Below are 25,717 nucleotides of genomic sequence, written 5' to 3' on the forward strand. Positions count from 1 at the left end.
ACATTTTGGAAAATTCATGTGCTTGTTAGAATTTTGCTAATCGACAAATGCTACATTTTGTTTGAAATTTTGTATTTTTGTTATTCCTTTTTTAACAGTATTAAATATAAATAAATGAACAAATCACTTTTGAAATTTTTGAATTGTATTTTTCTTTATTCCTCTGTTCCTGCAGTTGTTACCTAATGAATTATGATGTTCCAAGTACAAATCGTTAAGACCTTGCCACATACTGAAATAGTATTTTTATTTCGCGTACTTGATAGTGACAGCCATCATTAGTATAGACTGAGTAGATTCCCTGAAGGATGAATTCTTGGACCATAACAGATCCTCAAGTGCCCAAGTAGTTCATCGAATGCTGATATACTTGTTCAAAAGTACTGGAATTATTTCTCAGAATCACTATAGAGTTCTGGAAAATAGGCTGTGAAACACCGCACATTTGCTACTTTTTAAATTAATTAGTTGAATTCACTGTGTAAAAGTTTCTCCTTCTTTATTTTGAATGACATAAATTAAAAATCATGCTAGCATCTGTTCATGTTCATTTTGCTGGGACTATGGTGAAACGTGGGAGGAATAAAATGAAGGGAGCTATTATGCCTTGTCATACCATTCACTTTTGTACTTAGAAAAAATAATTTTGAAGAAAAGTGGACGCTTCATATTGTCATCCAGAACAGTTAAATATTCACTGAAATCCTTTAAAAATGCAAATTTTGTGGAAAGATATGTTTTAGAATGAAACGTTAAGCATGTATCGGGTGCTATACAAATTCAGGGTATCAAACACATCGTTTCCCCTGAGGCAGTTACATTTCACTCAAATTTTATCCTTAATTTTTTATTTGTAATGTTTGTTCTTGTTATTTTGTAAATGCATTTATTTTTGTTGTGAGAAAAATTTGCTTGGAAAATTTTTATATTTGAATCAAATAGTAGGTCAATTGAGAAGTTTCAGACATGCCAGTATAGGAAAAATTTGTCTGAAATGCTAACAGATAGGTAGGCAACTAATCTAGAACTTCACATACAAGGGATGAGTATAGTAAAAGCAGGAATTGCCCCCATCCTCTGTAGCTTGCTCATAATGACTTCCTTTCTGTTGACAGGTGAAAAGCCATTTGTGTGCACACAATGTGGGAATCGGTTCCGCAACAAGCACAATCTGACAGTGCATATTCGGCTGCACACTGGAGAACTACCGCACGAATGCAAAATATGTGGCAAGCGTTTCCGTATCAAGTGCTCGCTCACTGTTCATATGCTGGAACATGCTGGTGAAACCCCCTACAAGTGTGCCGTCTGCAACAAAGGGTTAGTTAACTTAGCAATGGCCTCGCTCTTTATTTCATCGTGTCGCTCTTTTGGTGTGTTTCAAACAAAGCTTTCCTAAGCCTGAACTATGTTAGTGACGACACAATTTACCTATCAGCAATATATATTTCATAAATACTGTTAAGTAAGAGTGAGTCATATACAGAGAGAAAATATAAATAGATTGTTTGATAAATGTGATGGAAAATGAGGTGAACCTTTCTTTTTTTTAAAAAAAAAATTATATCTGAATATAATCCCCATCCATGACTGTGCATTTGATCCAGTTCAAACAACATGTAATGTTACAGAGGAGCTTTAGAAACTCAAATGGGACTTCCTGGAAGAAATGTAATCTTTTTTTAAAAAAACTCTATTGAAAAAATGTAGAGAATGGGCTTAATAAGGAGTAACTTATGTCAGATGAGGCATTTATTTTTGTCATGAGTCAGTGCAATCATAAAAACACATTTATCAAACAGAATGGAAAAAAAAATCTAGCAGCCCACCTCTGAATTGCTTTTATACTTTCCTTCAATCCAACCTGGTACAAATCCAAAAGATTCGATCAGTACTCAAGAATAGGTCACACCAGCGTATTATGTGCAGTCTCATTTGCACATGAACAATTCTTTCCTAAAATTCTCCCAATAAACAGAAGTCAACCATTTGCCTTCCCTACAACAGTTCCCATATATTTGTTCCATCTCATATCGCATTGCAACATTATGCCCAGATATTTAAATGACTTGACTGTGTCAAGCAGGACACTAGAAATACTGTATCTGAACATTATAGGTTTGACCTTCGTACTTAACCACATTAACTTAAATTTTTCCACATTTAGGGCTAGCTTCCATTCATCACAACTAGAAATTTTGTCTAAGTCATCTTGTATCTCCCTGCAGTCACTAAACTTCAACACCTTATCGTAGATCATGGCATTATTAGCAGACAGCTGCAGCTTGCTGCCCATCCTGTCCCAAAATCATTTGTGTGTGTATAGAGAACAACAGCAATCCTATCGCACTTCCCTGGGGCATTCCTGATGATACACTTGTCTCTGATGAACAGTTGTCGTCGAGGACAACATACTGAGTTCTCTTAGTTACAAAGTCTTCGATCCACTCGTGTATCTACGAACTTATTCCGTATGCTCGTACCTTCATTAACAGCCTGCAATGGGCCACTGTGTCAAATGATTTCTGGAAATCTAGAAATATGGAATCTGTCTGTTGCCCTTCATCCGTAGTTTACAGTATATCATGTGAGAAAAGGGCAAGCTGTGTTTCGCATGAGCGATGCTTTCTAAAACTACTTATTCATGGACATAAGCTTCACAGTCTCAAGAAAATTTATTAAATTCGAACTAAGAATATGTTCAAGGATTCTGCAGCAAACGGAAGTTAGAGATATTGGTCTGTAATTTTGCGGGTCCGCTCTTTTACCCTTCTTATATACTGGAGTCACTGCACCTTTTTCCAGTTGCTTGGGACTTCATGCTGGGCTTGAGATTCGTGATAAATGCAACCTAGGTAAGGGGACAAAGCCATAGAGCACTCTTTGTAAAGTCGAACTGGTATTCCATCCTGACCTGGTGATTTATTTATTTTCAAGTATTTCAGTTGTTTCTCTATGCCTGGGGTGTGTATTACTGTCGTCCATACGGGAGGCTGTCCAATGGTTCAAATGACGGCACGTTTGTACAGTTCTCCTATATGAATGATTTCATGAAGGGGAAATTCAGAACTTGCCATGTGGTTGTAAGAAATTTGTGCAGTAATGTTTTATCTTAATGTGCGGTGCGTAAAGTGTTATTTATACATGGTGGTATATGCAGACTATGTAGTGCTTTTCCATGTTGGTTTTACAGGTGGTTGACAATGACAAGTAGTTGAAATTAGCCCAATCACACGATTAAATAAAAATTGCATTACAGCCTACTATGGACCATGTTTACATTTATTAAACATATGGAGGCTATGGATCTCCACAAATACAAAATTTTAAAACTACAGCTTCCTTCTTGCTATTTTCAACTACCACACCAGACTGGTCAACAAGGGACTGTATGGATGCCTTAGACCCACTTAGCGATGTTCCATAAGACCATAATTCACTCGTGTTCTCCAGATCTTTTGTTAATATGTGACAGTGATAGTTGTTTAAGCCTGTTTGTAGGTACTAGGTCAAAAATGTGGGCTGCCGAGCTAACTGCTCAAGACAGTTTCCTGAAAACAGACCCTTGAATCTCTACTAACTTTTGCTTGTCGTCATCTGTGTGTCCCACTTTGAACTGAGAGTGCAACAGCCTCTGCTTCCTCAGCATCCTCCAGATTTCATTATTAAACCATGGCAGGTCTTTTCCATCCTTTAACCACTTACTAGGCACATAACTCTCCAGGCTAAGATTTACAATCTGCTTAAACTTTACCCACAATTCCTCTACACCCATCTTACTGGAACTATGCGATGTGAATCCATTGTCTAAGTGAGATACTAAAAACTGCTTATCTGCTCTGTCTAGTGGAAACACTTTCCTAGCCTTCTTCACTGATTTATTAGCTATTGTAATCAAAGCTGCTATAATGACATCCAGATCGCTAATCCCTGTTTCTATATTGACACTGTCAATAAGGTTCGGCCTATTTGTAACTACGAGGCCTAAAATATTTTCTTTGTGTGTGGGCTGCCGAGCTAACTGCTCAAGACAGTTTTCAGAAAATATGTTCAAAAGCATTTCTCATGACTGTCTGTCTGTAACCCTCACAATGAATCCATAGACATCCCAGTCTGTACTCAGCAGGTTAAAGTTGCTTCCAACAAGTATTGCATGACTTGCATATTTACATGCTATTGGCTGTTGACTTTCTTTGAATGACAGAATCGGGTGGCCGGTAAAAACTTAATTTCACCTACAACTGTTACACGCGACAAGTTAACTTCACTGTCACACTTAACTTCGTCACCCGTAACCATTACCTCACCAGCTAACAAAACTCTATTTTCCTTCTTTGGAACACAATTTCACCAACTTTTTCCCATTTTGTTTTTTTACTGCTGTTTTGACTCTGATGTGTAATGATGGATCCAGGTTCTGTTCAGTTTACCTAATCAGTGTCAAAAAGTTAGAATAAAAAGGGAGATATTACTTATGTGTTTAGCAGAACAGTGGTGGCAGTATTTGTTTTGAGCTGTGAAAATACATGGGGGTGTTGGCAGCTGGTGTAAGTAGTCAGTGAGAGAGAGCAAATAGATTGTGTTTTGTAACAATGACACGAAGCAATTGTATCAGATGCTGTCATAAATATAAAGATGAAACATACAGTGTATTTGAAAAATTAGGTTGGTGCATAAGTTTGTAGAGTTTTTGTTTTCTATGTTGGTATTAAGGTTGCTATAGGTTTATTTATCAATTGTCATTTTTTATTTGTAGTTTACTCTTGCTATTTGAGTTTACATATTGTCATTTGGTGATAGTGAGTGGAGCTGTGGATGTTACAAAATGGAGTGCCAAGTTGAGAAACCAGAACATTTCCGACACATTCTTCTGTTTGAGTTCAGTAGAGGGGTGACATCAGCGGAGGTAGCCAGAAACATTTGCACTGTTTATGGGAAAGAAATCCATTTGACAGAACACGGCAAGTAAATTGTTTTCTTGTTTTAAGGAAGATCATATCGACATAAGTGATTTTCCACGGTCAGGAAGACCTTCGAGTTTGATGAAGATTGTTTTAAAGCATTAATCCACAGTGTTCCACATCAGTGTATTTGAAAACTGGCAGATGTGATACACTGTGGTGGTTCCACCATTGTACGATATTTGCATGCATTGCGGAAGGTTCAAACATCTGGTGTATGGGTACCGCATGCTCTAAGCCAAAATCACAAAAACAGCAGGTGGCTATGTTCACGTCTCTTCTTGCTCATCATCAATTGTCTCATGTACAACACTGACCATTCCTGTTCTGTATTGTTGCTGGTGCTGAGAAATGGTGTCATTATGCTAAGATGAGGAGAAGAAAGCAATGGTTGAGCCCAAACAAACCACCTATGTGCATCCACAAAAGATAATATTATGCATCTCATGGAACAGCGACAGTGTGATGTACTACAAATTGCTCCCCCGACGTGTAACCATCACTGCTGATATTTATTGTCGACAACTGAGATGTAGAACAACGATCAGGAAGACTGTGTAAAGTGATGCTACTCCACGATAATGCCCACCCACATTCTTCTAGACTGACAGAAAACACTATACAGAAGTGGTTGGGAAGTCATTCCATACCTACCTTATTCACCTGATCTTGCACCCTCAGATTTTTACCTTTCCCACTCTCTCTTGAACAGCCTTCAAGGAATTTCCTTTGTGGCTGAAAATGCAATCTGAGTATGGCATTTGAGATATTTGCATCTTTTGTCACCACTCATTAATTATCTAAAATATCTTCTCTTTGGCTGTACAAAACTGATGCTTTGGTGCCCTATGTGCTGTAGAGGGAATGTTCCCAGGTTGTCACTTCATTTAATCTAAACTTTAGCTGCACCAAAAGTCCTGTGGACTGAGATTAAACATTGTCAAATACAGCAATGAAATATCCTTCCAGGTGTTTCTCCAGTCACAGACACCATCCATCCCATATATTACTTCTTAGTTTCCAGTATTTTTGGCGGAATAATGTAGTAAATGGTCTTTAGTCTTGGTGTGGCATACCCATGGACAGAGAGGTCAGCACAGAGAAAAATGCTGTCTGCATTCGCAAGACCCGTATCTGCAGATATTAAAGTTTCACAAAGCAAATGAACCCACCACTGTTCAGACAAAAGGCTTGGGTCTGGTCTGAATTTTTGTCTACTAAAGTTTGCACTCAGATTTGATGTGAATTAATGCTGGTTATATTTCAATGACTGTTATATCAACTCTAAACTTTTTTTTTCTTCTTCTTCTTCTTCTTCTTCTTCTTCTTTCGTCATACAAGAGTAGCACAAGCGCATTTCCTCCTTAGTTACGTAGAAAGCTATTGCATGAGGAGAAATTTCATAACTGGTTTTTACCATTGTATCCACAGGTCTTATAATTTAGATAACCATAGTGTATTACATCATGGCGTACTGTACTCTCAATACAGCCAGAAAGTTATAACATACTGGAGCAGCTTTTGAAATTTTTTCTGTGGATCACTTCCGCTGCAAGGGGAAGGCAAATGAAGTCATGGCCCATTTGTCACACGATGTGTAGTGTTAACATAGTCTCACTTAAATCAGTTACCACAATGCTAAATTATGTTGATGAGTTACTCTTCTCACTGTAACAAGCACTGCATTGCATACTTATAAACATACTTAACACAAAAGTTGACAGCTTGTATTAGAAGGGCCTACTTATCTCATTGTGGTTGCTTTTCTTAGTTGTGTTATTGTACTCTGTTACTGCACAAGAAACACGAATTAACTAGATTTAAGGCAGCTTTTTATAGGACAGAAACAGAATGCACATTTAAAAGTGGAAAACCAAGAAAAAGAACGTGTCACCATCTTTAACCCTTGCAGATGTTAACAACCCATATATCCTTACCTGGGGCACTGCACTATACAGCATTTACTATTGCAGATATCCACAGATAATCCATGGGTACCTGCAAACGCGCATGCTATTTTCTGCAAGGTAACTATTTCTATAGATATCCACACTCGCACAGATCTCTACCCATGGACTACATCCAACTCATCTCTGAACTATCCAGTAGTCAAAAACTTGATATGACTATGCTTAATACCAGCAGAAAACTACAAAAACATCCTCCCTCTTTTTCATATTTTGCTACAGCTGTGGCCACTTCATATAGCTGTTAACTGTTTACTGTCTGATGCAATTGCTTCAGACTTTGTTTACAACTAAAAGAATCACCCTTAACAATAATAGTGGTGTTTGACAAGTTGATGAAAAGAATACTCCTATAATGGACATTACATTTAATAAATGAGTTTTTTGCTTTAAATAATGATTTATTAAATCTATAAATTTCAAATCAGAGTATTGCGAGCATTCCCACATTTCTGTGAATAATACTGTTTAGATTATTTAATGACTTTTTAAAATTATTATTTATTACTTTACTTCATGACATGTTTTGGTTACTGCGTTATCAGACTGAAACGTATTAGGTTAATTAATAAAATTAGGTTAGTTTGAAAGTTAATAGCTTGGTTGCGAGTTAGTGAGGCCAGTGAATGCAGTATGCCGAGAAACAATTCCGTGAATGAAGTTTGTGGTTACAGACTTCTTTAAGACGTAGCCCAAGATCTAGGTTAGACTGAAAGATTATAGTTTGGTTGAGAGTTGGCTATGCCAGTGTGTGTGTGTGTGTGTGTGTGTGTGTGTGTGTGTGTGTGTGTGTGTGTGTGTGAGAGAGAGAGAGAGAGAGAGAGAGAGAGAGAGAGAGAGAGAGAGAGAGAGAGAGAGGGGGGGGGGGGGGGGAGATGGATTTTTGTTTGTTTTCTAAGAATGCTGACAATTTACCATTACTATCTTGCAGGTTCAAAACAAAAAGGTGTGCAAAAGTGCACATGCGCAGCACTCACACGGGAGAACGGCCCTTTGTGTGCCACCTTTGTGGGAAGCGCTTTGCGTGGTGTGGTGAGCTTAACAAGCACATAAAGATACAACACACAGGTGTCATTCCGCCCAGGCCATACAGGTGCAGGAAGTGTTTCACCAAGTTCAGGTCAGTCCCAACAGGCTAACATTACATTATGTAGTTTTTGTAACTCTGCAAGTTGTTTTGAGTAGCTGTCTATTTGCTGTTCTGTTGTGAACATATGAGGTGATATCCGAAAGTTTGTGAAATTTGCATTTTATACACATAAATGATCCCAAGTACACTGAAATGCTACTAGGTGTCATGATGAAAATGAAATTGAAGGGACAGACATTTGATACAGTGGAGGAGATTCAAGCAGAATCACGAAGGAGCTGAACACCCTAACAAAGAAAGCCATTTCGAAAGTGGCAGAAACGTTGGGATCAGTGTATTCACTCACAAGGGGACTACTTCGAAGGTGATGATGCAGGATAAGATGTAGGTAAGGCATAATAATTATAATTAATATATTTTCGGAACTTTTGGATACCACCTCATACTTGCATCATTTCCATTTGTATTCACACTATTGAATAATAGTATTCTGTGGGATGACTGTTAAGTCAGATATAACAATACTGAGTGGAAATCTCTTACAAACATTAATCATACATACATTTCTGAAATAAGACGTAGCTGTGGAAATTTTGCGGTGCCTCAGTCATTGATAAATTATTTGATGACCAATCCTGCATCATTTGGGACATTGAAATTGTAACACTGACATCTTAGTACATGAACTCTTTAAATGTCATATGCAGGACATAATTGAGTTATCAATGAACAGATCAATGATAAAACACAGCAGCTCTTAAAGGAAATACTAAAAAATACCAAGTCTAAAATAAAACAAAGCATAAATTATGGAAATACCAGAATAACACAAAAATTTAAGTATGTGGGAGTCATCCAGTGAAATGGATGGGAAATGAAACACTCACAGCAAGATTATCAGAGATGGACTTAACACTTCTCTTTTTAAAAGATATTGTTAATGAAAAATATTTGTTTTCAAATGCAAAAACTGATCATTAAGGACATTAATTTGGAACCAATGCACTTATGCATGAGAAACAAAATGAAGAAACCAGGGAAAAGGAAAGGAAGATTGTGAGGAAGGTCTTATGAAATAGAACAACATTAGAAATATTTAAATACAAAAGTTAAGTAGAAGTATACACTCACATGGAAAAAATTACACACAAGATTAGGATAAGAGGGGTAATGTCCTTTATATGCATCCAAAGAAGAAGTCCTAGCAGACTGACAAGAAAAAAAGTTGTGCAGCATTTCGTAAATTAAAGACAGGCCCAATTGGTGCAGGAAAATGCATGAAAGCATTGAAGAAATTGACAGAAATAAGCAAGAAATGAAAGATAGCAAAATATAAAAACAAAATTAAGAGTGGAAAGCTTTCAAAGAAAAAACTGAGGTGAAAATGGACAGCAGAAGAGAGCAAGAGAAAAGCAAACAGACAAAGATATTGGAGAAATCCTAAAGCTAACTTAGCAACATCTTTAACTTTTATTGTCCTGTTCTGTAATATTATGTTGATAATTGTCGCATTAGATCTGTCCATGGGCAACTGTATAAAACCAGTTTTATCATACCATAAGGCAAACACGTATGGCATGATAAAATTGGTTTTATGCAGTTGCCTATAAATGAATCTGACTTGGTGGTTTAAGCATCAAGTGTTTTGCAGGCACCTTGCCTTGCAACTGACAAATAATTGGAGAGTGGAAAAGTCACACTTTCTCAATTCCTAATCTCGCATTTGTCAGGAGAATAAAAAACACTGTAGCCTATGTCTTTTTATACGTAACTTACTTCTGTCTGAAAGACGGAGAAAGTACTCTGGAACCACAGAATTATGGTGCTCACCACATCACTGCAAAAAATAACGAGATAAAGTTAGAAAACAAATAATCTATTAAGAACATTCTCTGTGTGATATGAGGGAACTGTCTGGTTCTAACAAATGTCAATAGTACTGAGACAGTTTTATCTGTGATAATACAAGTACACATGGGAAAAATATATTAAAAATAAAGATTCCAAGACTTACCAAGCGGGAAAGCGCCGGCAGACAGGCACATGAACAAAACACACAAACACACACACAAAATTACGAGCTTTCGCAACTGGCAGTTGCTTCGTCAGGAAGGAAGGAAGGAGAGGGAAAAATGAAAGGGTGTGGGTTTTAAGGGAGAGGGTAAGGAGTCATTCCAATCCCGGGAGCGGAAAGACTTCCCTTAGGGGAAAAAAAAGGACAGGTGTACACTCGCACACACACACACATATCCATCCGCACATACACAGACACAAGCAGACATATGTCTGCTTGTGTCTGTGTATGTGCGGATGGATATGTGTGTGTGTGTGCGAGTGTACACCTGTCCTTTTTTTTCCCCTAAGGGAAGTCTTTCCGCTCCCGGGATTGGAATGACTCCTTACCCTCTCCCTTAAAACCCACACCCTTTCATTTTTCCCTCTCCTTCCTTCCTTCCTGACGAAGCAACTGCCAGTTGCGAAAGCTCGTAATTTTGTGTGTGTGTTTGTGTGTTTTGTTCATGTGCCTGTCTGCCGGCGCTTTCCCGCTTGGTAAGTCTTGGAATCTTTATTTTTAATATATAATACAAGTACAGGAATACAAGAGTCTTATTTTTAATAGTAGAACTATTGTCAACAATAACCATTTCTCGTATCTTTTAAATTTTTTTACAAGAGAATAACTAAATTAAATGCAGTGAAAAATCTCTCAGTATTTACTTCTGCTTCCTGCAGAACTTCATTCGTGGTATCAAACTTTGCAAAGTGTACCATAGTACTCCCTGTGCAGTTGAGGAAGAAATGGCAGTATCATCGACAGGTCTTTCTGTTTATCAGCTGATAAACATGGCTGATCTTTCAGATGAAGTACAGCAATGCATACGTCAGTGATGTGGTCCTTGAGTACATTTACATTTTTGTGTTTTTTATGTTTTAAAGTAAGAATTTGTAATAGCTATTTGAGATGGATTCGTTTGAGACATTTTTATCATGCTGCATTTAGAGAGGTTACACGCCTGTATTGACTACAATATTTCAGCAGCATCTTTAAAATCAGAGAAGTCAGCTGTATGGCTTGCACTTAAATGGAATGGGTTTATAGCTTTAGTGTTCATAACATTTTCCAGACACACATTGTTTTGTCTGTTCAAATCTGTAACTCTTTTTACTGTTTTTGAAACCCAAATTATCTGCTCCAATTATGAAGATGCCCTTTTAATACAGACAAAAGCTTACATGGACCTTGCTTTCCTCACAAACTGTATATAAACTACTTGGAGAAGACGTTGATGTAGTGAAACTTAGAACTCCAGAAGGAAGCACTATTTGGCACAAAGGCCATGCACTGCCCATTAACAAGTGTCTGAAACATTTCCTACATCTGGAACTTGGAAAAAGTCTAAGGACATGTGACAGAGTAACAAGAAAACATGTTTTACAGAAATATGCCACTTAGAACATTTGGCATTTCCACTCTTCAGTTAATTAAAAGATGAGACAGTTATTACCTCGGAGCTGCAATATGTGCCTTATTGTTCATACACTGGACGTGTTTCAGAACAACTCCGTTATCAACAGTCACCCTGTCCAAGAAAAAAGCTACAAATGAAGCACCGGGACCTTCTCTGAAGTTTGAGAGGTAGCAGATGACGCACTGGTGGGAGCAAAGCTGTGAGGACGGATCCTGAGTTGTGCTCAGATAGCTGTCAGTAGAGCCCTTGCTCGTGAAAGGCAAAGGTGTCAGGTTCGAGTCCTGGTCTAGTACACAATTTTAATCTGCCAGGAAGCTTCCAATTCAGTGCAATTTACAGACAGACTTAATTTAGAAATATAAATTCTTCTCTGAATGCAAACTTTCACTGAGAGGGATGAGGGATATTTGTATTTCAGATAGCACCACACATTGGAAACTGCTTATTTTAGAAGGTGTGCACTCAAACTATACATTATTGCTTGAACACAATCACCAACATTAAATTTTGTGAAATGTTCTGAGATTTAATGTTGGTGCTTATCTTTCTGTAATAATGCATACATTCAGCGGACATGTTCTAAGATGTGCAGTTTCCAAAGTGCTCATTTCCATCTGAAACATAAATAATGTATGTTTTGTTCACATAAGTTTGCATTCAGAGAAGAATATGTTTTTTGTAAATCGTGACTGTTTGTAACCTATTGCTTCATTTGTATGTTTGGTTTGGACAGGATGAGTGCTGATAATAGAGTTGCTCAAAAACATATCCAATGTACAAACAATAAAATACAAGTTGCAGCTAAAAGATAATAAACATGTTGTGAAAAAAGCAATGAAGTTAGCTTCAAATAAACTGTGATATTTGTGTGATAATACATGATATGAATGCCATTGGTGTTGCTGCGATGGTAACACAGGTCGCCATTAGATCACCGAAGTTAACCACTGCCGCGCTGCCTAGCACTTGAGTCAGTGACCATCCAGTCTGCTGAGCACTGTTGGCAAGCAGAGTGCACTCAGCCGTTGTGAGGCAAATTGAGGAGCTACTTGATTGAGACGTAGCAGCTCCGGTAACGAAAACTGACAATGGCTGTGAGAGCAGTGTGCTAACCACATGCCCCTTCATATCCATATCCAGTGATGCCTATCGGCTAAGAATGAAATGGTTGTCAGAAAAAAGAGAGAGAGAGAGAGAGAGAGAGAGAACTCTTGTATTAAAAAGCTGGAAATATCAGTAGAAGTGGCCACCAGAGTGTCCATGATCTCATAAATTACACTAATCTGTTTCAGGTTTAAGCCAGACTATGACAAGCATGTTGCCAGCTGTACTGAGCTAGCTGTTCCCCAAGGAGCACTGCGTTACGAATGTCACGAATGCGGAGAAAAGTTCCATCGCAGGATTGCACTCAGGTTTGGTATTAAATTCCTAATGTGACAGTTAGAAGTGAAATTTTGCATTAGTATTTATTTTACACTCTGACATAATTGTTCTTTAGATGTTACACTTTTGATAATATATTCAAAATGCTTTCCTTTTGGCTTGCTGCAGTGTTACTAAGATGTCACAGTGCATCTTATGTTTTAAATTTGTGGATTATATACATGTCCATTAGAATGATTGCTGGCACTTACTATGGAAGGGGCATTAGTAGGAATCTGAAAAACTGGAATTGGCAATAAATGTGAATTATATCTCAAAATGTGAAAAAGAAAAATTACCTAATAAATATATTTTCATAGCAAACTGTATCAGTGTAAACTGTTCTATCAGGAATAGTTTGAAATAGCTTTGTTTTCTGCATATAAACATTGAAAATGTAACCAGTGTTTGGTTACTGGTATTGCAGAACATCTGGTGAAGCCTAATTTGGTTTTATGCAGTTGCTTATAAACGAATCTGACTTGGTGGTTTAAGCATGATCCTTAGCTGGCCTGTAATGAAAGGGGACAGGTAATATGCTTAAGAACAGGTTGTAAAATAAAAAGTGCATGAACATAATGACATTTGCCTGAAGCTCTGATGCCATCCAGTTGTAGACAGTTGAATGGTCCATGTACAACACATGCTGCATAACACGGCATAGGACTCAGCCTGGGACCCAGCATCTTTTTTAGATGGCGGGTGTTTTGATCTGAAATTGTGTCAAATACTGGTAGAGGTTGGGCCTGAACTACCTTGCTTATGCTTCTGTGAATCTCAGCAAGCAGTTGTGCGGTAACTGTTACCAATTACTTTGTGTTAAAAGTTACTCGTTGTTTTCTTTTCTTATTTTGAGATGAATAAAGAGACTAACTCTGGTCCAATCACGGAGTTCAGTTACGACATCGCCAACACCAGAAAGGATCAGCAATCACTATGAAAATGTATTAGTCAATTCTGCTTCATAACATTCCTTCTAATGCACTTGATTACCATCAGCTACCATGAATACAAACTGTGTTGAACAATAAAGTCATAGATTATTGTCATTATTATGTATCTCTTAATTGAATGTGTACCTTGACTAGTCGTGCTTACCTGAAGGTTTTCTTTCTTGATAGGATCTCCATAATATGATGAATGAATGAATGAATGAATGGCCCAGAATTCTGAATTCTGAATTTTATGTGTAATGACAGGACAATAGAAGTCATTAAAAGTTCAGTCTTAATAAATCATTAAAATAGCTGTAGGCTGGCCATGTTGTGCTCTGTCATTTATGTTTAATCGTTGTTTCTTGTGTCATTGTTCTGGCTTTCTTTTATTCATTCTGCAACAATTCCTTGGAAAAATGTGAAGGAAATTTGTCACACTTGTAGATTTCCCCTTTGCCTGCTTTTTCTGCTCCCCCCCCCCCCCCTCCCACCCCCCTATGATTATCAACTTCCACCTTAAGTCTTTTAGGAATCACAGCATGGTAAAATTCGTTACACCAGCTAATTCTTCATTTGACTACATTTGCTATTCCTTCCCAGATATCATTTGGAAGATGCACATGGGGCAACCTCAAAAGCTATTGGACAATTTGAGTGCGAGCCATGTGGGCGCAGGTTTTTAAGGAAGACAACACTTCGGATTCATATTCGAAGGCATCTTGAACCCAATGCTGAGGCGGAAAATGAATGCCCATATTGTAAACTGCAGTTGCATTCGAGGGGTTCACTTGAGCGACATGTGAGAACCCATACAGGTGAAAGGTAAGAAACTTACTTTCATACTTTCCTCTAATAAAACTGGGTATTATTAATTAGCAGCTGCATTCATGGGGTTTGCTTCAGTGACATAAGAAGCCACAAAAGCTAAATGTAAGAAACTTAATTTCTTACTTTCCCCTAATAACTAGGGATTATTATGTGAAATTACTCCATGAAAAGGACAGTTTGCAAGTCAGCAATACTATAGAATGCAGTTAGAATGTAAATAAAGACCTTTTCCCCATCCCAATGCCTAGAACTAAATTACCATTATTATTGAAAGTGAAGCTGTGTAAACTAAGTGGGTGAAGTATATTAGTGGTTATGATAAGGCCAAGGATAATTTCAAACTTGACAGACCACAGCAAATTGATACTTCAAAAATGAGTTTTAAATGTTAAATTTCTTAATATCATAATAGGCACCAAATTTTATAGTGGGGCCTTGGCTGCTCTGTCACCTTCTCTGACTGTGATGTCAGAATCTGACTTCTCCATGAATTTAGGATATCTGACACTGATCTCTAAACGCAGAGCACTTACAATTGGCTTGGTGGCTGAAATTCATCATCTGTTCAAATTCCCCAAGTGCTCTTCCGACAATCCAGCACTTACATCTTCCAAATAAAATGGTTCGGAATATCTAGAATTCCCATCTTGAGTTGAGAGAGAGAGAGAGAGAGAGAGAGAGACAAAATAAGTGTCATTCTTACCATTACTATGCCTTTTGGGAATTGGGAAATGACACGGCAGATAATGCAGCCAAGTAGGTGTGTAGGCTTCACTGTTTGACTTGCTATGCTGTTGCTCTTTGACCTTATCCATGATTGGATGTAAGGTAGTGGCTGCTCTTAACTTGAAAGCTAAAATGTAGGCCCAACCACTCAAAATGCAAAGTTGTGAATTAGTGCTTTAGCATTGTGAGTGGCCGAGCTTACATTTCGTCTTTTGTGCTCTCACTCTGTGTTCTGCAGTATCACTGTTGAGAAGATCTGTCTTGTGCCAAGGAGGTGTAGAGCAATTTTTGATTACTGGTGTTGCACATCATCTAGTGAACTCAAATTTGGAAAGAGAACATAGGTAAGAACACATCTGCAAAGATAGAGCGCACTTGCACATAAAGACAATGACGTGTCAGTGCACTTGTAATTTGTGTTTTGATTCCATGTGAAATGTCAGTTGTCAAACAGTCTCTGTGAGATACATATTGCATATGGCAACAGAATTGCTCCATCAGATGTAGTAACTTAGAATAAAGAAACTCATACATTTGTCTCCTAGCTAAAATCAGTAGTGATTAGGAAACAGAGCCGGTCAATGTAGAGTATTTCAATTTCTATCAATTTAGCTATTCCCATTGGTGACCATGTCGAGTGTCTTACTGTAAAGTGCAAATATAGCACCTTCTCACTTGTATTGGTGGAGTTGTTGAGGATGAGTCACATGGTAGTGAATGCCCAAGAAAGGGCTGTGCAATATGTTAATCAGGGCTTAAATGTTATAGATTCAAAATCAGTGTTCTGCACTTTCTGTAATTATTGAACTGAGCGTGGAAAGATAATATCAAGAAACACCTTAAATCAGAAGTACTCTGATCACCAGTGAGAAAATCCTGCAGCTCCTCAATAGAAACAATTGTCTGTTGAGAGCTTAAATAGAGAGGATAAAATGAGTAAAGACCATTTGGTGGAGAAAGTTGTTGAAGGTTTTGCAACAGCACACACCCCACTCAAAAAACCGTTATTATAGAGAATAAGAACTATTTAAAGAGTTAATTTGCAAAATAGATGCTATATTTGGGCTCCCATTCATTAGCCATTCTTAAAAGTTATCTCATTATCTAAATTCAGTGATGGGAAATACCTGTTAGCTACATGGCAGGTAGCAATGTTCATTGCAAAGTCGTTTGACAGATATTGGGGGGGGGGGGGGGGGGGGGGCCCGGGCGAGAGAGAGAGAGAGAGAGAGAGAGAGAGAGAGAGAGAGAGAGAGAGAGAGAAGAGTGTGGGGTGTGAGCGGCACGTGCGCTCTCTGAGTTTTTGGCAACTGAATGTTGAGGTTTTCAGCATCATTTTAAAAAAAGGACACAAGGGTTAAAAATGACCCACACCCACTCACTCCCACCTCACTCACGTTGACACACAGTCACTCCATCAAACACATTGTAAGACAGTGGATGGAGAAAGTGCAAAAGGTGCTAAACATGGGATTAAAAGATAAAGAAAACAACAGAGGAGCTAAAATAACAGTACAGGGAAATATGATTGACTGACTACTTACAAACAGTACAGGTGAGCCATTCACCCTGTTAATGCATTACACTGAGGTGACAGAAGTAGTGGGACACCTCCTAATATTGTGGTGGACCTCCTTTTGTCTACTGTAGTGCAGCATCTACATCTGCATCCATACTCCGCAAGCCACCTGACGGTGTGTGGCGGAGGATACCCTGAGTACCTCTATCAGTTCTCCAGTGGCATGGACTCAACAAGTCATTGTAAGTCCCCAGCAGAAATATTTGACTGTGCTGCCACGTTACCTTTTTAGAACGGATTTGTGGTTGATAACAAAGTGAACTGAAGATGAATGGTGAAATTCCCAACCACAATACTAGTAAAAATACCTTCTATGATAGCCGTGCATGTTAAAGCACCGCTTCTGGGATTGTGTGTTGTGTTGGCCAAGTATCAAGACTGCCCCACAGATTAGCGGCATGGGGTGGTGTACCGGCAAGCCTGGACATGGCTTCTGGACAGTTTCCTACACCTGAATAGGAGTAACCACACTGTAACCAAAGTACCACCTCAGCTACACGATTCACATACATTTAGAAAACTTTCACACACTTTCATGTGTATATGAGACTGCACACAGACAGTTGAGGTGCATATGTTCAGTCCTGCGGTGTTGATAGGAAGGGCATCCGGCCACCCCTTAAATTAACCTTACCAGATCTGCTAATAATCATATCGACCTTGCACAGACATGGAACAAAGGTGCAAGAAGAAGAATACTAGCAGCAGAAATAATTTTCATATAGCCTATGCATTCCTATCTAGTACTCAGAAAAGAGTCTTACATTCTGGTGTTAAAAGTCTGTAACAAGTTGCCAGCAGGCATCAGATGGGGGACTGGGAATCCATAGTTATTTAAAAACAAGGTAACATTATTAAGCACTCCTATAGTTTGGCAAAATATTTAGACTCATGCATGAGAATTTTAAGTCAGCAAAAATGTCCAATTTGAGTGGTTTTCCACTTTTCCAGTATATAAGCACCTGATACTGACCTCTACCTGCAAGCGTCGAGTTGTCATCATCCTTCACAAACTACTGGTGTCCTTAGAACGTTGGTGCACCGGACTCATGTTGTTTCTGATGGAGACAGCCTTACAAAGGAGCTGGAACATTTAGAGTCGGTGTTCAGAGGTAATGGTTACTCTCCACATCAGATTAGAGCAGCGCTAAAAAGGAAGAAACGTGACCACTCACATCAAGAAGATAAGGAGCTTTTCAGGTCCAGGGCGTTCCTTCCATACGCCGGCAACCTTTCATCTAAAATAGGCAGGATCCTAAGGAAACATCAAGTAAAAGTAATCTTCCGGCCACCGGCGAAGATTAGTGCCCTTCTCGGTTCGGTAAAGGACGATCTGGGTCTGCGGAAGGCCGGAATCTATAAAATTCCTTGCCAGTGTGGCAAAGCTTACATCGGTCAGACGACGCGCACAGTACATGAAAGGTGCATTGAACACGAACGCCACACTCGCCTTTTGCAGCCCAGTAAGTCGGCCGTAGCTGAGCATTGTATTACCACAGGACACGCTATGGAATTTTCGGCCACGAAAATCTTGGCCCCAGCGAAAACTTTTTGGGATTCCGTTATTAAAGAATCTGTGGAGATACGCCTAGCGCAAAATCTTATAAATCGTGACGGCGGTTTTCAACTGGACAAGGCTTGGGACCCGGTGATCTCTCTAATTTCCTCTGAGAGAAGACGGTTTATTCTAAATGACACGTCTAGCGACAACTGACGTCTGTTTTTAGCGACGCGGGCGCGCACTCCGACAGAGGGCGGACATGTAGTTTTCACCTTTACGCATGTGCCTGCGCTCCAAAGATAGAACAGTAGCTCCAGAGGGCGCGGACTTCGACAGAGGACGCTCCTGTGACGGTGGCCAATGCGCATGCGTTTTCGCGCCAATTTTTTGCTATAAAGCTGACTCCCGGAACTTGCAGTCTCCAGTGACGCACACTCACCTGAAGATGGCTGGACGATTGCCAGCCGAAATATCGTGGCAAGAAGTCAACGTGATCCGGCTGCAATCCCGAAATCTCATCGAATACTCAGTACGCCGGGAAAACTTCAAGAATCACATCAGATACCTCTTCGGGGAGGCGATGGCATTACAAATCCAGAGGTTGGACAAGCTACGCAATAAGCGAGCGAGACTGTTAAGTTCTCTGTGTTTTTTACTGAAGTGTCGGGACAATGGCCTTATACCGAAGTTTGCCAGAGTGAGGCATTTTATCCAGACCGCCGCTGCAAAATTCATTACACGAAAGGCGAGCTTGGCATTAGTGAAGGAGAGGATCCGGTTTACTCGGCGTGAACTGGACGCCATATCGAAACAGCTGTTTCATTTGCATATGGAGATTGCATCCAGCCTGCCATCACTTTCTGGGCATGGGTCGATGGCGTGACCTGGGCTAAATCGGACTGGGTTCATAAAGAATCTACATCAAGACAGGTTTCGAAGTTCACCCGGCTGTCAGCAACGTTACCGCAAGAAGATGCTTTACGACGCTCCGTGGTCAATTTAACGGATAAAGTTTTGGACAACGTAACACTGTCTGTGCTTGGGAAAGGCCTGAACTTCGCTCCTACGCCGAGGACCCTGCCTTTAACTGATTTTATTAGTGCTGTTGAGGAAGCTGTAAGACCTCTTCCTAGTGATGCTGCAGAAGAAATTAGACGTGAAACCTGCCGTGCACTCACGAAAGCTCCACGTCAGAAGAGCAACATTTCTGCCATGGAAAGGGCCGCATTACGAAAGCTACGAGAAGATCCTCATACAGTGATCTTACCAGCGGATAAGGGAAACGCTACAGTGCTTTTGCCACGTGAGGTCTATAATCAGAAGATTTACAACTTGCTGAATGAACCAATGTATCGGAAGATTGGCAAAGACCCCACAGCGAAAGTGGAAAGGAAAACATCAGCACTGCTGAGTTCTTCTTCTATTCCGCAAGAAGTGGCGAAAAGACTAAGACCTCACAGTTCTGTGCCACCCAGGTTATACGGTCTTCCGAAGATCCATAAGAAAGAGGTTCCTTTACGGCCGATCGTCAGTAATACCGACGCCCCCACGTATGATTTGGCGACACATCTCGCCTCTCTACTGAGACCTTTTGTGGGGAAGTGTGCGCATCATGTTCGCAATTCGGCTGACTTTATTAGTAGACTAAAGTCACTTCGGCTCAGTGAAACTGACTTACTAGTCAGCTTCGACGTCATCTCACTTTTCACTAAGGTTCCTCTTATGGACTCTTTGTCTCTCATCAGCAATAAGTTCACGGCCGACATAACAGCACTTTTCCATCACGTCCTTTCCTCAACCTACTTTTTATTTAATAGCGAGTATTTTGAGCAGACTGACGGTGTTGCCATGGGAAGTCCTCTCTCGCCTTTGGTAGCAAACTTTTTTATGGAAGACTTTGAGGAAAGGGCACTAGATTCGGCAGAACTTAAACCGAGTGTATTCTGGCGGTACGTAGATGACACTTTTGTAGTGTGGCCCCATGGTGAAGAAGAACTGTCACGGTTCTTGCAGCATCTGAATGCAATCCACAATAACATCCAGTTCACGATGGAAATAGAGAAGGATGGTTGCTTGCCGTTTTTGGACGTCTTGGTTACCAAGAGAGTGGACGGGTCATTAGGGCATTCTGTCTACCGTAAGCCCACACATACGGACCTCTACCTGCAAGCGTCGAGTTGTCATCATCCTTCACAAACTACTGGTGTCCTTAGAACGTTGGTGCACCGGGCTCATGTTGTTTCTGATGGAGACAGCCTTACAAAGGAGCTGGAACATTTAGAGTCGGTGTTCAGAGGTAATGGTTACTCTCCACATCAGATTAGAGCAGCGCTAAAAAGGAAGAAACGTGACCACTCACATCAAGAAGATAAGGAGCTTTTCAGGTCCAGGGCGTTCCTTCCATACGCCGGCAACCTTTCATCTAAAATAGGCAGGATCCTAAGGAAACATCAAGTAAAAGTAATCTTCCGGCCACCGGCGAAGATTAGTGCCCTTCTCGGTTCGGTAAAGGACGATCTGGGTCTGCGGAAGGCCGGAATCTATAAAATTCCTTGCCAGTGTGGCAAAGCTTACATCGGTCAGACGACGCGCACAGTACATGAAAGGTGCATTGAACACGAACGCCACACTCGCCTTTTGCAGCCCAGTAAGTCGGCCGTAGCTGAGCATTGTATTACCACAGGACACGCTATGGAATTTTCGGCCACGAAAATCTTGGCCCCAGCGAAAACTTTTTGGGATTCCGTTATTAAAGAATCTGTGGAGATACGCCTAGCGCAAAATCTTATAAATCGTGACGGCGGTTTTCAACTGGACAAGGCTTGGGACCCGGTGATCTCTCTAATTTCCTCTGAGAGAAGACGGTTTATTCTAAATGACACGTCTAGCGACAACTGACGTCTGTTTTTAGCGACGCGGGCGCGCACTCCGACAGAGGGCGGACATGTAGTTTTCACCTTTACGCATGTGCCTGCGCTCCAAAGATAGAACAGTAGCTCCAGAGGGCGCGGACTTCGACAGAGGACGCTCCTGTGACGGTGGCCAATGCGCATGCGTTTTCGTGCCAATTTTTTGCTATAAAGCTGACTCCCGGAACTTGCAGTCTCCAGTGACGCACACTCACCTGAAGATGGCTGGACGATTGCCAGCCGAAATATCGTGGCAAGAAGTCAACGTGATCCGGCTGCAATCCCGAAATCTCATCGAATACTCAGTACGCCGGGAAAACTTCAAGAATCACACCTGATACTGATTTCTGAAATCGGTAAAATTATGTATGTAGAGTAATCTATAAGTAATTTCTGTATTTATCAGTGTGAGTAGATTAGCACTAGTCATAATTTGTTGTTAGTGTACTTTACAGAAGTTAACTGTGTTGGTTGCCATTGCCTGTTAATGTGTACCTTGAGTAAAGGCAACAACTCACTGAATTGTAGAGGCATTGGCATGTCAGCAGGCACATAAACAAGACTGAAAACTTTGCTAATTTCATATGAATCATTTTCGATCTAGAATACATATGTACAGTGGACCTTTAGTTTAAAACAACTCGTTCCATATTCCTGGAAAGTCGTCTTCAGGAATGGATTTATGGAAAATGAAGTGTGAGTGAGTGACTGAGAAATTAGTAAGAGAGAAAACTGAAATAGTAGTAAGAACTGTGATATTCCTTTGCATGTTGTACCTTGATCTGGAATTCCACACAGAACAAAAGCCGTAAGCTGTGTATATTGTTCTCCCTTTTGTACTATCAAAATTAACAGCATATGTGCAATAGTATCTAATACTAATACTTTCCTGTGTAAATGATAGATTGCTACTACAGTTGCAGACAGGCACAGTGAAAAAAGATGCAACAAATATTTCAGCTCTCAGTGAAAGTCGTTCTTCAAAAGTAGAGAAAATACACACATTCACAAGGTGCTAAGGCAGTCAGGCTGAAATATTTCTAAGATTCTTTTTCATTGGACCAGTCTGTGACACAGCGCTTCCTCCATGTGTTGTATAGCGATCCATCCTTTCAGTACTGTTGTTACTCCACTGTGGACTTTTCATTATTTAACACTTTTATTTCTTGTTTCAGACCATTTGCCTGTCCACAGTGTAATAAAAAGTTTGGGCGCAATGGCGACCTCGCGAAGCACCTGCGTACACACATCGATGTACCGACTGAGACGTGCGACCAGTGTGGTAAGACGTTCCGCTGGAGGAGTGCCCTGTACAGGCACATACGTGGCATGCACACAGTTGAGCGCCCCCACGAGTGCTCCCTCTGTGGCAGCTGTTTTGCTTGGGGCAACGAACTTAGAAAGCACATGCGCCTACACACGGGAGGGAATCCGTACCCCTGCCATCTTTGCCCGCGACTGTTCCCCACCAAACGAATTTTGACGAATCACCTCCTGGAACATACAGGAGAAGTGCCAGATGATTAGGCAGGGTACGGCACATTCCAATCTGGTAAATCTGGTAACAGTTTTACTGGTACCAGTTTTGCAGGGTTTTGTACAAGCAACTTGTGAAGTACCTGATCAGAGTAGAAATTCCCTTGTAGTTGTAACTCATTCTAGAAACTTGCACAGCATCTACTGATAAGCACATCCATTTAATATTTTTTCTTGAATACAGTAATCTTTAAAGAGTCATTTCCTTTTAATGCATATTGAAGTCCTGGGTGACATAGTAGTTAAATCACCTTTCTAGATACATTACATTAAATAAGATACTGTATGTGTCTAAGGAGAGGGGCATTTAACCCTTATTTTTCAGATTTTTTTCTTCCTTTACTTATGTGTATACACACATTGCCCACTGAACTGCTAGATAACATAAAGCGTGTCTTGGGAAATACCAACAACAAAAAGTATACATACAGCCATTTAAAAACCAGCGTAGATCGCTGCAATTTTGTGATTACATTCATTACGTGAAACAGACTTGTGAGGTCTTTGATGTTTATCCTGGTTGAAATTTTTGGCTTTGGTGTATTCATTATTATATGTACAGTTATTGTCAAAAAATTTCTGCTCCTGTCATAGTCTTCCCAAAACTATAGTGACAATTTGAGATTGCAAAACTTAGTCTCGCAGCAGTGCAACCTAATGAAATCTTCTTGAGCTCCAAATGATTCATATCCTATAGGCTTTCAGCCAGGCACTACCCGTCCATTTGTGAAACGAGTCATTGTACAATAGCTTTACAATGTAGAAATCAAATTGGTCTTCATAATATATGTTACCTGTCTTCAACAAGTGGGTTCTGGGACCAGCTTAAAAGAACCCATAGGTGTATAGCCTCAATAAAATCAGCTGAATACAGCATGGGAACCAACAACAAGTTTGCACAGTGGATGCAAAGTGAGAATATTCCCTTACAAATGAAAGGATTAAGTGCTAGTGACGATATGATTGGCAGCACAGGTATTATAAAGACAATACCATCACCCACAGAACAGTCAGTAGCTGTCAGGGAATATTTGGCTGGAAGCTGATGAAGATTGCGTCACTGGATGCAGCTGGAAGCTCAAGAAGTTTCTATGAAATGGTAATGATGAAGTTGGTCAAGGGTTAACTTGGCATGTTGGAATCACACCTTCTGTCTGTCTGTTGCTTATGAATTTGCTAATCTTAAAGAAGCATGAACTTAATATTTTTACACTATGTTGTTTGCACCTGCAGTCCATTAACTAAATTTAGAGGTTTAAATGTTGTGTTAACTGACAATGGTATTTGATTGTAGCTGTAAGGCTGCATTTGTACCACAGTGAAGTGCTTTGTAATAATAACTTAAAACAAAACACAATTTTTTGTTTCTTACTGTAGCCAAGATATTTTTGAGGACTGTATTACCATTATTAGTTGTTTGTTTTACTATTTTATTAAACATTTGATTGTGAATATGGCTCTCTAACTAAGTCAGAACAGACATGCTTTTATTACAGTTCACCATTTGCAGTGGTTCTTCGGAAGAGTTGTTATTAAATTTTTGTTTAATCATCATATTTTTGAAATGTTAGTGTGTCTCTGGTTGATTACAGTAAAACATTGTTTACAGAGGGTTTTGTTTGTTGTTGCTGGAGCTGTCTGCTATGGTTGTCTGGGAATCAGAAACTGTTTCATAGCAGAGAGGAGCTTTATTGTAGCTTTTTCATGCTGAGTAAACTGAAATAGTTGTAGCAGTGGTTTTGTGTACAGTGCAATAATTTATTGTAAACTGTGAGTAGTCAAAATTTTATTAATGCCATCACGGAAACCATTGTAGATGACAGACTATAGTAAAGGCATGCCTGTTGCAACTGAAGTGGAACATCTCATGCACAACCAGATTTGAATTGTAATAAATCTGGTACCTTATGACAGTGCAATAGTACTGGAACATGTCTGGGCAAGGAACTGTATTTAGTCAATGTAATGATCTCAAAGTAATATAGATCATAAACATTGTCAGGGTGTTAGTCAGTTATTTGGAAGAGGTGTCTTTATTATGTACAATTTCACATCACAGCATTTAATACAGATCTTAGTAATTACTTAATTGTTATTGTCAGATGTTTGGAATAATAACTTTGTTGGAATGAAATGTGCCCAACAGAAAAGGGGCAGCAAATTACCTGAGTTTCTTAATACATTTTCTGGTTGAGGCAGTTGTTATCATTGTTTTCTTAATTCTTTGCTGTTGTAAGTGTTAACTGATATTAAGAGAACTAAAGCTCAGTGAAATACAGATGGTTGTTATTGTTTGTAATTATGTTACACAGCTGACATGTACATTCATTACTGTACATCACATCACAAGTGCCGGAAGGAGTCGTGCAATTTTTTTGTCTTGCGCTGTGCCAGCTTTTGATGTATCCATTTTCTTTTGTGACTGGAATAGAATATATATGTGTTTAAACTGCATGCATTCAGTATTACATACAGATACAGAGATAGATGTAAAAGACTGAAATTCTTGGCTGTTAAAGTTTTTGTGCATTATTAGATTACAGTGGAATATGTAAATAAAAAATTTGTTTCTTGTTTATCAGCTTTCTGTTTTAACTGTACATATCTGCTCACAAAAATACATTACTGAGATTCCACGTCCATTGTTAAAAGATGCAGATCTTGTCCTTGTTACATTACACAAGTATATGAATTCAAAAAAGTCAACTAATGAAATTTTTGAAAATGCCAATAGATGGTCCAAGGTAAATGTATTCTCGCAAGTTGGACATGATTAAGTAAATGCAGTTTATC

At 39.5% G+C, this 25,717-nt stretch overlaps 1 protein-coding gene across 5 annotated transcripts in view; it reads left to right on the plus strand.

The window, feature by feature from the left end:
- The window catches only part of LOC126291674 (gastrula zinc finger protein XlCGF57.1-like), a 109,488-nt gene extending 83,988 nt beyond the window's left edge, over positions 1–25,500 (plus strand). For all 5 annotated transcript variants that reach the window (XM_049985256.1, XM_049985257.1, XM_049985259.1 and 2 more), the window contains 5 exons: positions 1,116–1,320; positions 7,860–8,048; positions 12,781–12,900; positions 14,446–14,667; positions 22,564–25,500. In XM_049985256.1, the coding sequence (XP_049841213.1) occupies positions 1,116–1,320; positions 7,860–8,048; positions 12,781–12,900; positions 14,446–14,667; positions 22,564–22,915 (1,088 nt within the window). In that variant the 3' untranslated portion in view covers positions 22,916–25,500. The remainder of the gene's footprint in view (positions 1–1,115; positions 1,321–7,859; positions 8,049–12,780; positions 12,901–14,445; positions 14,668–22,563) is intronic.
- Positions 25,501–25,717: the final 217 nt, after the last annotated feature.

The sequence above is a fragment of the Schistocerca gregaria genome, chromosome 9 (assembly GCF_023897955.1).
Source record: "Schistocerca gregaria isolate iqSchGreg1 chromosome 9, iqSchGreg1.2, whole genome shotgun sequence".
Lineage (NCBI taxonomy): Eukaryota > Metazoa > Arthropoda > Insecta > Orthoptera > Acrididae > Schistocerca > Schistocerca gregaria.